Source organism: Pelmatolapia mariae, linkage group LG12, assembly GCF_036321145.2.
Source record: "Pelmatolapia mariae isolate MD_Pm_ZW linkage group LG12, Pm_UMD_F_2, whole genome shotgun sequence".
NCBI lineage: Eukaryota > Metazoa > Chordata > Actinopteri > Cichliformes > Cichlidae > Pelmatolapia > Pelmatolapia mariae.
Window position 1 is genome coordinate 31,266,377 of NC_086237.1, and position 13,819 is coordinate 31,280,195.

General features: G+C 39.9%; 1 protein-coding gene across 1 annotated transcript; it reads left to right on the top strand.

Annotated features, from left to right (window-relative positions):
* The first annotated feature begins 544 nt into the window (after positions 1-544).
* On the top strand, positions 545-12,932 carry vdac3 (voltage-dependent anion channel 3). Its single transcript, XM_063490161.1, has 10 exons — positions 545-652; positions 4,345-4,460; positions 5,735-5,806; positions 6,040-6,089; positions 7,052-7,204; positions 8,822-8,874; positions 8,956-9,183; positions 9,297-9,447; positions 11,794-11,851; positions 11,973-12,932. The coding sequence occupies exons 2-10, from the start codon at positions 4,349-4,351 to the stop codon at positions 12,062-12,064; spliced, it is 969 nt and encodes a 322-aa protein (XP_063346231.1). The 5' UTR covers positions 545-652; positions 4,345-4,348; the 3' UTR covers positions 12,065-12,932.
* The last annotated feature ends 887 nt before the right edge of the window (positions 12,933-13,819 follow it).

Consider the following 13,819-nt stretch of genomic DNA (forward strand, 5'->3'; position numbering starts at 1 on the left):
TTTGATAAAAGGAAAAAAAACAAAAAAACAAAACATGGTAGCACTTTGTACTTTGGGTTTTGGGTTTCAGCAGAAAGGGTGGGTGGGGAGTGGGGTTGAAGTATAGCGTTATTTCTGAGAGAGGTGTAATAAAGCATTAAATCTTATCAGATTCTTCCAACCAAACTCCCTCTATTTCTGTGAGCAGGTACATTTACACTGAAATCTCTAAATTATTGTCTATTCTCCCTCAGGCATTAGAATTATATATCCTTTCTCTCCTCCATTTTCTCTTAATGTATGAAGCTGGCCGTGTTTTAATATTTAGAAGACTCTTATATACACTGGAATTACTAACCTCCCAGACCTCTTAGTTACATTTTTCGGCTTCACATCAACATATTTTTCTCTATTTCAAATGCTGCTGGGCATTAATTTATTCTCTAATGAATGATTAGGCATGTGTGCGTCATGGACACAATGTGCATATTGCAAACATTTTATAATAAAAGAGAGATTTGATGCCCAATGTCACTTGCACAACGGCCCCGCCCTCTGCTGGAGGTCTGACCTGCGCCTGCTCAGTCTGGTTCCCTCTGCTTTCTTCTTCACTGTGCTCCGCTGCAGCGAGCAGTCCTTTGAAACTCTGCAACACTCCGCTACAAAACTAAAGGTAAGCTAAGGAAGATTCTTTTGCAAGTCCCTTATTTTATTTTATTTTTAAGGTACTGTTTTGCGATTTTTTTTTCCTGCATTGGTAGCTATTGTCAACAACCGCTTGATTTTTAGTGAGATATGAGTCACACATGGGTGGGAGTAGCCACCGCAGACGGCTATGCCAAGGTTTTAATGCCAGTTCGGGCCTGTGTGTTCCCATAGTTAGCCAAAATAAACTATTATAAAACATCCTCGAAAAACTGAAGTTTAGCCCTCTTCCCAAAACTTACCACGAGTGTTGACGGCATGCAGCGAAAACAACAAAACAAATTTTTATGAGCGATAATAAGTGCGATTTATTGCACTGTTGTGCTGCAACATTTGAAATACACAACTTAAAATAGAGATGCTTTTAAAAAAAGGAGATGTATATGAAAGGGTGGACGCATCATGAGCATGTTCGCTAAGGACGGGAGACCATAAATCTATTTTAAACGTCTTATCTGTGTGTTTGTTAAGAAACACAAAAGAACATTAACAACTAGCACCGCTATCTTTTGTCATCGATTGTAACCTGTTGTTCAGACTTTCCTTCCTGTTCAATTATAGAATCTTATCCTTGCCAATGGCCTAGTGAGACACAGAGTTTTATTAGGTTATTTGGATAAAGCAATCAGTGAAAGTGCTATCAGCCGATATTTGGATATTCATTGTTGTTCATTGTTATTGGCATCGGTTTGTGTTATGCAGAAATAAAAAAGATAACTGGGTTAATTTAGAAGTGGTGTCCTCACACGGTGTGTCTAGCAGAGTAGTTCAGAAAACGTGGTTCACACCTATCTCAGCACTTTCTGCAGCACATGTAGCAGGAGCTGGTGCAAAGTCTAGTGCTGTATTTAAATTAAGTTGTTAACTAGATAGTTAAAAAGCACTGCTGGAAACTATAAAGAAGACCATTTTCAGTTTCAGAATTTCACCATTGCCCGAGCTCTTCTTTGAAAGAGAGTTACTGTCCACAGGCCTTTTGATGGCCTTTAAATGCCTTATTGTGTCACTGTTAAAAGGTATATTAATGCCACTATTGGATGATGCAAGCATTGTATAAACTAAAGCTACTTATAAACACATGCTTACACACAGCAGAAGTCTTTTTGTTGTCACTGTACACATTAAAACCCATTAAAAGTGACTCTAATGCAGGACGGAGCTGCATATTTCACTTTACGTTTAAGCTATAACTTGACTGCACTTCACCTTATCTCTCACACACATTCCCTACATTATGGTACACAAACACACACACACATACATTCTTGGTTTGGTTAGCTGTACGCTATGCTAGAGTTGTGCAACTGCCTAATTGCATATTTGACACCCTTTTATGGCTTTTTATTGGATGGGAATGTCAGAATTATTCCTTTCATTTAATCCTGCAGACAATGCCAGTTCAACTTGAGGGGTTAAAAATATGTAATATATATAAGTTGCTCTTCTCCACAGTTAATCTGGACTCAGATTAGATATTTAGATGTTTTTATATTTCACAGTGTATTTAAGAGAAAAAACAACACTCAAATTAGTCAGCTGAAAGGAAGTGCAACATCGGGGCGACTGTGGTTTCGGGGGGTTGGGAAGCTCATCTTGTAACCGGAAGGTTACCGATTCGATCCCCTGCTCTGTCTGTCTTGGTCGTTGTCCTTGTGCAAGACACTTCACCTACCGCCTACTGGTGATGGCCAGAGGGGCCGATGGCGCGATATGGCAGCCTCGCTTCTGTCAGTCTGCCCCAGGGCAGCTGTGGCTACAACTGTAGCTTGCCTCCACCAGTGTGTCAATGTGAGAGTGACTGAATAGTGCAATTGTAAAGCGCTTTGAGGGTCTCGAAAAGTGCTATATAAATGCAATCCATTATTATTATTATATTTATTATTATTATAAACATTGGGAATTTGTGCTGCTCGCAAATTGAGCAGTATGTACTAAAAGCATGTTGCGTTGGACAGTTCTATGGATTTTTAAGTCATTTTGTTTGTGTTCAAATACGTCCTGTTCATTTATGTGGGGTCATCTTGACCTTTGCGCTTTCTCCAGTCTATCACCTGGCTACAGCTTGCGTATAATTACGTATGGGCATCGTAAGTATTACGATGAGTGGCAGGTGTTTGTGCATAAACACACTGTGCTGGTACAATAAAAGTGCACTACTTAAAAAATAATATATATATATATAGGGATCTTAATAGGCTGAACCTGGAGGAGGACACATGTTAAAAGCCAAGTCACATGTAATTCAGTGTCATGTTCACATGGGCTAAATTTAGAGCTGCGACTTGGTGAGGAAACTAAGGGGGGGAAAATGGACTGTGTGGAGAAGGGGGTGAGGGGATAGAGAGTGGAGAAGGATTGTCTGTCGTGTGGAATGACAAAGACAGATTGGGAATTGCATGTGCTCTGGCACGTAGTTGCTGAGTGTCTGGGAAATGAATATTGAGACCACAGGTGATGGATTTGTATTATGTGACAATGATGGCAATCTTAAGATAACGCAAGCTTTATTTATCGAAAAGTTGGAGAGTTTTTTTTAGTTTAAGAGTCAACGTTTTAACTCGGGGGTTGATAGAAAATAGATATAATTTTATTTCGAACATGCAAATATAATTGAAATAATAAGAGGGAAAAAAACAAAACAAAAAACAAAACTTAAAAATCATCAAGTTTTCATGTATATATGTCTACAGTATGTGTGCTCGAAAAGGAGTAGGATGAAGTTTACACTTTTCCTGTTCCTACCCGCTTATTTCAAATTTCATTGCTTACAAATCCATATCCAGAATTCAGCATTATTTGATCCATATATGTTTAACTATGTGTTACTAAGTCTAACACAACATACACAAATAAAACCATTTTCAGCACGTAAACCAGAACAACAACAGATTACATGTTTACATAAACCAAGCACCCTGTGTTTAACACCCGCTTAATCTCTGAGCTTATTTTATATCTATGTGACAAACGCCTTAATGAACACTTAAGCTTGGGTTACTCTGGCCTTGATCTATTAAAAAAAGAGGACACAATGAAAATATTAGAAAGCTAGAGGAGAATGAGTGAATATTGAACATTCATTTGTCACATAACACCCAAAAAAGAGAGACTTTTACTATTGGATTTATCACAAAGTTGGCCATATCAGCCTAAAAGTTGGTGTCTACTGCATTTGCTATTCCTCTCCGGACTCTGTTAAGTAGCTTTGCATGATTCACACTTTCTTCAACTGGGCTTTGGTGCACACATTGAGTTCATATGTTTTAGCATCTTTTCCCCATTTGGATTTGGAGAAGGGTTATTGTAAATATAGACCTCTGTAGGTGATGTGCCAGACTTTAAGGAACCTGGCATTAAAGTGCATATTTACCTGTGTGATTTACTTTCATGATTTGTTCTGTTTTTTGTACTTTTGTGTGCGGGATGGAGGAAAAAGTATTTCAAAAGATCTTTTCACGTCTACACACAGGCCAGGTTTGCATGCAGTGCACAGTGCGCTCTGGTTTACATCAGTTAAGTATGGCTACAGTAGCTGTAACATGTTGTGAGCCACTTTCAAACAAGAGTTTGTATTGTGTGATGATGCTGTTAATTAAAGTGGCGAAGGACTTCTTGCCAAAAGTTTTCCCATTGTCCCTCCTTTTACTTCTCCCTCTGAAGAGTCATGGCACAGAATGTTGGGATTGTACTGCAGCAGGACATGCCAGGAAAAGGCAAACATGCAGAAAACAAAGACCACTGTGTGACGTGTCAGAGCCACGCACCAAAGGGACATGGTGAGTGGTGTGGGGGGTTACATGTAAAAACACAGATGGATTATCGTCAGGGTCCCTGGATTGCATGTTGGCTTCATTACAGGGAGAGAAGGGGTCTTTGGGTCTAAGTGGTTTTCATCTGCTTTCAGTTATCTTTTTTTCCCCCCAAGTGACAGGATTTGATCTGTCTGCAGTGGCTTGGTCATGCACGTGTTAGCTGCATTTCCCATCTTCTGTAGAAGAGACCAGTTAGGTGAGGGGTGCATGAGCAGGAGCCACAAAAAGGTGTGCTGGTAGTAAAATATTAAACACTTATAGGATATAAGTCAATGCCAAGGCTGTCACCTTGTCAAAAATGTCTTCTTCACAGACACGCGCACACTGACCCAGGGGACACTGATGCCTCTGAAACACTACACTACAGTGCAGTGGTGTGCAGGAGTGGTAGTTGCTGACTAACCAAACCAGCCACTGCTTGTGCTGGCTCTGCTGCAGTGACCTGGCCGCAGTCTGCAAAAAAATATGCTATGTTGATATTTGTTCACAGTAACAATGCTATTTTTGTTCATTCTGCAACAGCTGTTGCAAAAATAAGACTTGTATATTTACTGTCCTCCTAAACTAGGGAAACAGTTTCATTAGTTTAACAACCTCTGCTGCTTGCTCATGTACTGCTGGGAGGCAATCAATAGGGTTTCTGTGGAAGATAGAGGGGGAGGAGAGGAGCTATAACCAGCACCCAGACAGCCCCCCTACTGGCTTGTATTGATGTGTAATGATTGTTGGTGAGTAGATGGTTGATCGAAAATGCTGTTGGCGGTGCTGTCAGCATGTGTGTATGGCCTCAGAAGTGTTATTTGCGTTGCACAGCACAGCTTCCAGTGCAGAGCTCTAAAATTCATTTTGTATTAGCATCTTGATTTTTTTTATTTTTTTAAAGGGACACTCTGCTATTGTTTCTGTATCCATTTAATCTTTGTTGAAAAACTACACAATATGTGCTTCAGTAACGATTGAAAGCTCATATTGTGCTATTCTACATGGCACAAATGTTTCAGGGGTTGAGGTGTGAAAGGCAAATGTGTGATCCAACAGATTTGTACTTTAACCCAAACTGGAAAGCTAGAAATGTGCATATTTATTTTGGACAGACTTTTAAATCTCGCAATTTCCCCAGTGTTGTAAAAGTGTATTTCTAAATTGCTGGAGTATCTTTTTACATGAAAAGTGCACATATGTGTGGGTGTATGTGTGTCACTACTGTGATTAAACTATTTGTACATTTCTTTCCTCAGGCACAATGGCCGTCCCTCCTTCATACTCAGATCTGGGGAAATCTGCCAAAGACATCTTCAGTAAAGGCTTTGGTAAGTGAAGAAATCTACTTAACATGCATATGTAACTGCTGCTCTTCTGTTGCTATCATACTGAAGCTGTTTGGGAACAAACTATGGTACAGGACTGATTTTCAAAGAATGCTTTGTGTGCTCTGTGCTGCAGGTGTCTATTGTTCTTCTGGCCAGTGCAAAGAGATTATTTTTACTGCCCTTCCTGGTAATATATATGTATTTTTTAAAATATCCTAATTTCTTTTCCACAGGCTATGGAATACTGAAGCTAGATGTTAAGACCAAGTCTCAAAGTGGAGTTGTAAGTATTACTGTTGTCACTGGATGTGTTTAAATTTAGTTTCAAACGTCTTTGCTCTACATCTAAGTGCTTAGAAAGGTCTGACTCACGGCTTTGGAGGGCTTCATGTCAGAGTGCCTGACGTGCCTCTACATACAGAGTCAGCAGAGAAACACTCCGTCGAATGAGTTTATTCCTTACTCTCTCCTCTGAAGCAGCATGTTCTATCACAAAGGGAAAGAGTTTCACCAAGATGTGCCATGTATCTGTGTTGCCATAAACCGGTTACCATAGTAAAACCACAAATGAGCACTTGCATAGTTTTCCAAATCTGATCCAGCTTTAAGCCTCACTCAAAAAGCAATGAAAAGACATCCACTTTTACTTTTTGTAGCTCTGGTTTTCATTTTCCCAGCAAGCAGTCAAACTGTCACATGTAGACTGTGGTTTTCCCTAACTTCCTCTGTTTTCTCTTTTCTCTGCTTCTTCTTTGGATGCTCCTGTCAGATGGTAAGAGTGGGAGAGTGAGTGTGTGTGCATATGTAATCATTAAACACAGGTGCTCTGCAGGGTGCAAGAGTGATAGCAGTTGTGTGTTTGTGTGCAGGCTTTCTGCCAGCTATTTCTTTGCAGTAATGGCTCACCTAAGTGACAGCATTACCCCAACCCAGCTGTAGTAGCACTGATCGTTAAACACTCATGACCAGCCTCTCCCTCACAGTCCTCAGTTTACCTTCACAACTCATTCTCCATCTTAAAGGTGTAAATTTTTTTTAAGTTTTATTTTTTTTGAATAACCAGTCATGCAACCCTGTGAGGGATTGTTTGGCAGAGGAAAAGCCAAAAACGTAATGCTTGTTATCCCTGTCTCCGTTTCCCCCCGGCCTCTAGTGTCTTTAGCTGTGCTCTGATGTCTCTTTCTACTTTCCCTTCCACCTCATCTTCCATCTTCCCCCTCATTACTCGATCCGTCTCTCCTACAGGAGTTCACCACTTCTGGCTCCAACAACACAGATACAGGGAGGTCTGGAGGCCACCTGGAGACAAAGTACAAAATGAAAGATCTGGGGCTCACCTTCAACCAGAAGTGGAACACTGACAACACTCTTACAACAGAAATCACGTTGGAGGACCAGGTGAAGTCAAACAAACAGGAATTTTATTTATTTATTTATTTTTTTGTAGGGGGGGACAAAATAGCATAGGTGTATCTACTAAAAACCTCAGATGTGTTTAAATCTCATTGACCTCTGCCTCAAGGTTAGAGGTCAGTAGGGATGGGTACCGGTATCGTTCTGACATAAATGGTAGTAACCAGACCGAAACGCAGCGCACATTTCGGTGCTTTATTTCGGTGCTTTATTTTTTCCTGAGATGTCATACACTTTGAATTCTAGCCAATCATTTTACCTTTGCAAGGATAGTAGGCGGGCCCAGGTACGTACGTTCTTTCAGAGCAGAGCTACAGATTAAAAATGCCCAAGGCAAAGCGGTCAAAAGTCTGGCTGTACTTCACAGCAAAAGATGCAAACTCAGCAGCCTGCAACAAGTGCTTTAAGCTGATACTGTGCAAAGGAGGTAACACCTCGAATCTGATGAAACACCTGGCGATGCATAGCATTTTTTTAAAAGCCGAGAAATGCACCGTATTTGATAGCTTGCTGCGAGACCTCACACCGAGCACATCTACTGCGGGTGTGGTGCCTGTTATTGGACCCGGAGTTAGCAACATCCCCCAAGAACCCGAAGAGTAGAGTCCTGGCCCCTAGCCCTGCCAGTGTAGCAGAAATGATGACGGATGATGATGGCAGCAGCAGCCGTTCTTCTCTGCGTGAGTAGCTTAATGTTGTTCGTGTGTAATTTACGTTGAGTAGGCTAACCACGTTATTAAATTAATGCATGTAAGATGAACTAGCAAACACCGTCGTAGTTACATGCGGCTTTCTTCTTGTTTGATGGCAGGTACTCCCTTCACCCTGGCCAAAAAGGCTAAAATGACCAAAGAAAAAGTGGAAAACAGCTAAACATGAGAGGTTTTTGGACAAAGTTTGTTTTTTGTTTTTTTTCCATTGTTTAAGCACTGCTTCCAGCCAAGAGTGATACAATATATGCCCTATAGCTGCAGAAGTGCTAACATTATTATCTTTTTACAAAATAACAGCTTAACATGTGAGGTTTTTGGACAAAGTTTGTGTTCTCCATTTTTTTTTAAGCACCGGTTCGAGCACCGTTTAAGCACCGGCACCGTTTCAACAGTACCGGTTTGGTACTGGTATCGGATAAAACCTAAACGATACCCATCCCTAGAAGTCAGAGGTCATGTTTTCTGAAAATATTGTGAATGTGATATCTTGAGAACTAGGCAAATGTAGGGTTTTGAAATTCATACCATAGGTGCATCTACTGGGAGGCTGAGCTGCCAGTATTATATTTATATTTTTATTTTAAATAAAAAAAAATAGATATCTATCTCTCAATTATTACTGATTGGCTGCTCCTCATGACAAGGAATTTGGATAGCAAGTGTGTGGCTCACGACTAAAACTTTGTGTCTGTGATGACAATATTAGAGACATCTGCTCTCATTGACATCAAAGAGTAGAAAAAAACAAAGTTTAGAGTGTTTGGATGATGGTGATAAGTACCTACCTCTTTAAAACATATACGTATGACAGAAAATAAGGAAAGGTTTAATAATATGTGGTGGCTTATACTTCAGTACTTGATGTATTAAGTCTTCTGTCTATCTGTAGCTGGCTAACGGCCTGAAGCTCGGTCTGGACACGTCATTTGTGCCGAACACTGGGTAAGAGTAACGCTCTGTTGTTCTCAGGGTTTTTAATAAATGTTCTCAATAGGACATGTGTCTAATAATTACGATCTTTAGCAAGAAGAGCGCCAAACTGAAGACCAGCTACAAGCGGGACTTTGTGAATGTGGGCTGTGACCTGGACTTCGACATGGCCGGCCCCACTGTCCACACAGCGGCCGTGCTTGGCTTCGAGGGCTGGCTGGCTGGTTACCAGATGGCTTTCGACACTGCCAAATCTAAACTCATCAAGAACAACTTTGCCCTTGGATACAAGGCTGGCGACTTCCAACTTCATACCAGCGTGTGAGTCACTACAGCACAGCACAAAGCAGGAAACCTTTTTTTTTTTTTTTTAAGTTTAGGGTTGTTGTTTTTTTTTCCTCAGTTCTTAAATTGTGTTTGCTGTTGTATTTCAGTAATGATGGCACGGAGTTTGGTGGCTCCATTTACCAAAAGGTGAACAGCAACCTGGAAACAGCAGTCAACCTAGCCTGGACAGCAGGCAGCAATAACACACGCTTTGGACTTGGAGCCAAATACCAGCTGGATAAGGATGCATCCCTCTCTGTGAGAACTGACAAAACATCCTGCACACGTCTAACATGCTAAAATACATAAATAAATAATACATTTTCACTGCTAGCTAATCACGCTATAATTTTTGTGGGACTCTGTTGGAGGTTTGAGTTAAATGTACAGCAGTATTCAGGGGTGGCACAGTGCTGCAGTGGTTAGATCTGTTACTGCATAACAAAAAGGTTGTGGGTTCAAATCTGCTGTCTGGCTGGGGGTTTTCTGTGTTGAGATTCCCAGTTATTTATGTCTGTGCATGCGTTGTCTCTGGGTATTCCAGCTTCCTTCGACAGTCCAAAGACATGCATGTTAGTTTAGTTGGTGTTGCTAAATTGGCTGAAGGTGTAAGTGGTTGTCTGTTTCTGCGTTGGCCCTGCGGACTGGTTGTACTCTGCCATGTGCTCAGTGACAGCTGTGATATGCTCCAGCAGCTAAGAAAATTCATGAATGGATGTGTTTCAGTATGCTCACTATGGTCGTTACTGTTTTGGCACAATAATATTGGGTAGTAAGCATATGAGTCTGAAAACGAAAGGTGACAGAGCTTTTGTAACGGTGGTGCCCAGACTCTGGAACTCTCTCCCTTTGAGCTTGAGATCTGTGGACTTAGTGATCTGTGAAGATCTGAAGCTCTTTGTGTTTTTTTGTTTTTTTAAAAAATCTTGAAAGGTGCTATACAAAAAATAATGTATTTATTTATTATGTAAGCATTGTTTGTGGACTGTGTAAATAATGAGTTAAGAAGCAAACTCAGTAAGCTGAGTTGAAATAAATGATATTTGACAATAAAATAAGGGATATGATTAAGCACAATGTGAATGCTCTAAAGATACCTCCTGCTAGGGACTTCAGATATTTTGATAATCACATGTCAACCAAAGACCACTGAACAGATTTTTATTAGCATTAATTCATTAACTAACTCATGGATTTACCTAAATGCATTTATTTATTGCATCCTTGCTTTTTTGTGAGTAAAGGGGTGCCGTTTAAAGTCTTCATCTTTTGGTTGATCACACCAGGCTCACAAAAATATTTATTGTTGTTAATAAGTTACAATTAACCAAAAAATTACAATCCATACTTATTTTTTACCAAAAAAGTTCAATGACAAAAAGGATAAACATGTTTTAACCCCTCCCAGAATCAAGAGATTTATACAAAAACTCCATTCTTTCTTTCTTTCTTTCTTTCTTTCTTTCTTTCTTTCTTTCTTCTTCTTCTTCTTCTTCTTCTTCTTCTTCTTCTTCTTCTTCTTCTTCTTCTTCTTCTTCTTCTTCTTCTTCTTCTTCTTCTTCTTCTTCTTCTTCTTCTTCTTCTTCTTCTTCTTCTTCTTCTTCTTCTTCTTCTTCTTCTTCTTCTTCTTCTTCTTCTTCTTCTTCTTCTTCTTCTTCTTCTTCTTCTTCTTCTTCTTCTTCTTCTTCTTCTTCTTCTTCTTCTTCTTCTTCTTCTTCTTCTTCTTCTTCTTCTTCTTCTTCTTCTTCTTCTTCTTCTTCTTCTTCTTCTTCTTCTTCTTCTTCTTCTTCTTCTTCTTCTTCTTCTTCTTCTTCTTCTTCTTCTTCTTCTTCTTCTTCTTCTTCTTCTTCTTCTTCTTCTTCTTCTTCTTCTTCTTCTTCTTCTTCTTCTTCTTCTTCTTCTTCTTCTTCTTCTTCTTCTTCTTCTTCTTCTTCTTCTTCTTCTTCTTCTTCTTCTTCTTCTTCTTCTTCTTCTTCTTCTTCTTCTTCTTCTTCTTCTTCTTCTTCTTCTTCTTCTTCTTCTTCTTCTTCTTCTTCTTCTTCTTCTTCTTCTTCTTCTTCTTCTTCTTCTTCTTCTTCTTCTTCTTCTTCTTCTTCTTCTTCTTCTTCTTCTTCTTCTTCTTCTTCTTCTTCTTCTTCTTCTTCTTCTTCTTCTTCTTCTTCTTCTTCTTCTTCTTCTTCTTCTTCTTCTTCTTCTTCTTCTTCTTCTTCTTCTTCTTCTTCTTCTTCTTCTTCTTCTTCTTCTTCTTCTTCTTCTTCTTCTTCTTCTTCTTCTTCTTCTTCTTCTTCTTCTTCTTCTTCTTCTTCTTCTTCTTCTTCTTCTTCTTCTTCTTCTTCTTCTTCTTCTTCTTCTTCTTCTTCTTCTTCTTCATGAGCATCCATCCAATAGTTGTTCAAATATTTGAATGTGGAACCAGCTGCCTACTGAGTCATCCCTACAGCTGTGTGCTTCTCAAACATCATTATCTTACTTCTCTGCAGCACTTGCCTGAGGCTGATTGATATTCATATTTATGATAAACTCCATATTATGTAACCTACTCTATCTACTCTCCTAATGCAGTGTTTATGACTATCTCACCTGATGATCTGTTTCTCCTCACAGGCCAAGGTTAACAACGCCTGTCTCGTTGGAGTTGGATACACACAAACACTCAGGCCAGGTTAGCCGGTTGACTTCTTTAAAAAAAAAAAAAACAACCCCAAAAACATGTTTTCTGTGATAACAGCCTAAAGAGCATCTGTATGGTTACATGACACACGATGTGACGCTCTTTCCCGCAGGAGTGAAGCTCACCCTCTCTGCTCTGATCGACGGGAAGAACGTGAACGCCGGTGGACACAAAATCGGCCTCGGTTTCGAGCTGGAGGCGTAAGGATTGAACAGGACTGGCAAGGGGAGAGGAAAGCAAACAAAGGAGAAGAATACACCACTATGGCCCCACTCAGCAACGCATCAACAAATCTTCCCTCTGAGACACACACACACTTTGGCCTTAACCCTGAAACTCCAAACAGCCTCTAAGACCTCTAGTACTGTAATTCTAAAGCAAGGATTTCACAGTGTTATTGACATGACCCACACATCAGTTTTAGCATATATTACCAGAGTACTGCATACAGTCTCACAGCCAGTTTATTCAAATACCCCATTCTCTAAATACTGTGCTACTTCTCGGCTGCTTTGGCCAGACAAAGTGCACTTTTAATAGCATGTGTCAAACCTTTGTATTGTGTCTGAAGCACCCTGTCATTCTGTGTTATTCATGCAGGTTTTGTTCAGATACTCTGGGATTTAGACATTTGTGAGATTGTTAGAGGGTGCTTGTTTTGGAATATTGTAGTTTTGTTGCACGCTTTAAATGCTAAGGTTTTTTCTTTTTTTTTGACTTTTCATTGTCATATTGATAACTGATGCAATAGAGGCTAGAGAGAAATAAGCAGGAAAAAACGGGTCATGTGTCTGACTGAGTGGACTGCCTTTGTTTCCACCATTACACCTAAATAAAACAGTTAAACACTGTGAGCCCTCGGTTACCTAAAAGTTTCGTTTTCAGGTTTTGTTTGGTCAAAAAATTAGGATCTCTGTATGACCTCTTTGTCTTGTCATGTTTTGTGTCCTGTAACTGTTAAACCTTGAGCACTACATTTCACTTTACCTGTGCTGTGCTTTGTATAGGAAGTTAGCCATCAGTTAGGACCTCAAACTGACTTTATTGAAAGAAATAAAGACTTTAAAACAGATTTTTAGTGGGTTTTGGCTTGTTTTTTTTTTCCCCACCCAACTGATGTTAGTCATGTGAAAAATTATTTTCACAGTACTCTGCAGCCCTGTACACCCTTAGTACTTCCATAGGAATTAAGAGGGGTAAGTATTGGTCAAGTGCTGATAATTAAATGCACATGATTAACTGATCATCAGCAAGTTTGACCACCCCTGCCAGGACAAATCCTCTGCTCTTGGTGGCACATAAGTTTGCAAAGTGACTTCAGAACAGACCACAAGACTCCTGGAGCAATATCCTTTGGACCAGTAAGCCCAAAGTGGAGATGTTTGTCCACAACACTACATTTGGGGAAAATGAAACGCAACATATCAGCACAAACGCCTCATAACTGTCGAGCACAGTGGTGGGAGGGTGATGAATTGGGCTTGTGGTGCAGCCACACGATCTGGGAACCTTGCAGTCATCAAGTTGAATAAACCTGTGTATAACAAAGTATTCTAGAGTCACACGTGAGGACCTCTGAGAGCCAAAGCTTGGCTGAAATAGTCATTCAAGGAGACAATGATCCAAAGAGTCAAAGTAGAGATCTATGCACAGAGAGCTGTGCAAAAACAAATGTTTTGCAAACCTCAGTTCCTCCAGAATGTGAGTGAGACAATTGTATAGAAAAAGATTACTAAAGGAAGTAAGATGGAATACCCGCATTACTAGGTTACAAATTATTGCTGCTAAAAGTTCTACAGACTAATGAATCATGGGATGTACCAATTCTTTTCACTGGATGGCAGATGGCATTATTTTTCTTAATCACAATAAAACAGTCAAGGCAATCAGCGCTCTCGTGTCCAAACAAATTATTTGGAAATGACGCAAAGAAAACACCAGGTCACATTAAACCTGCTT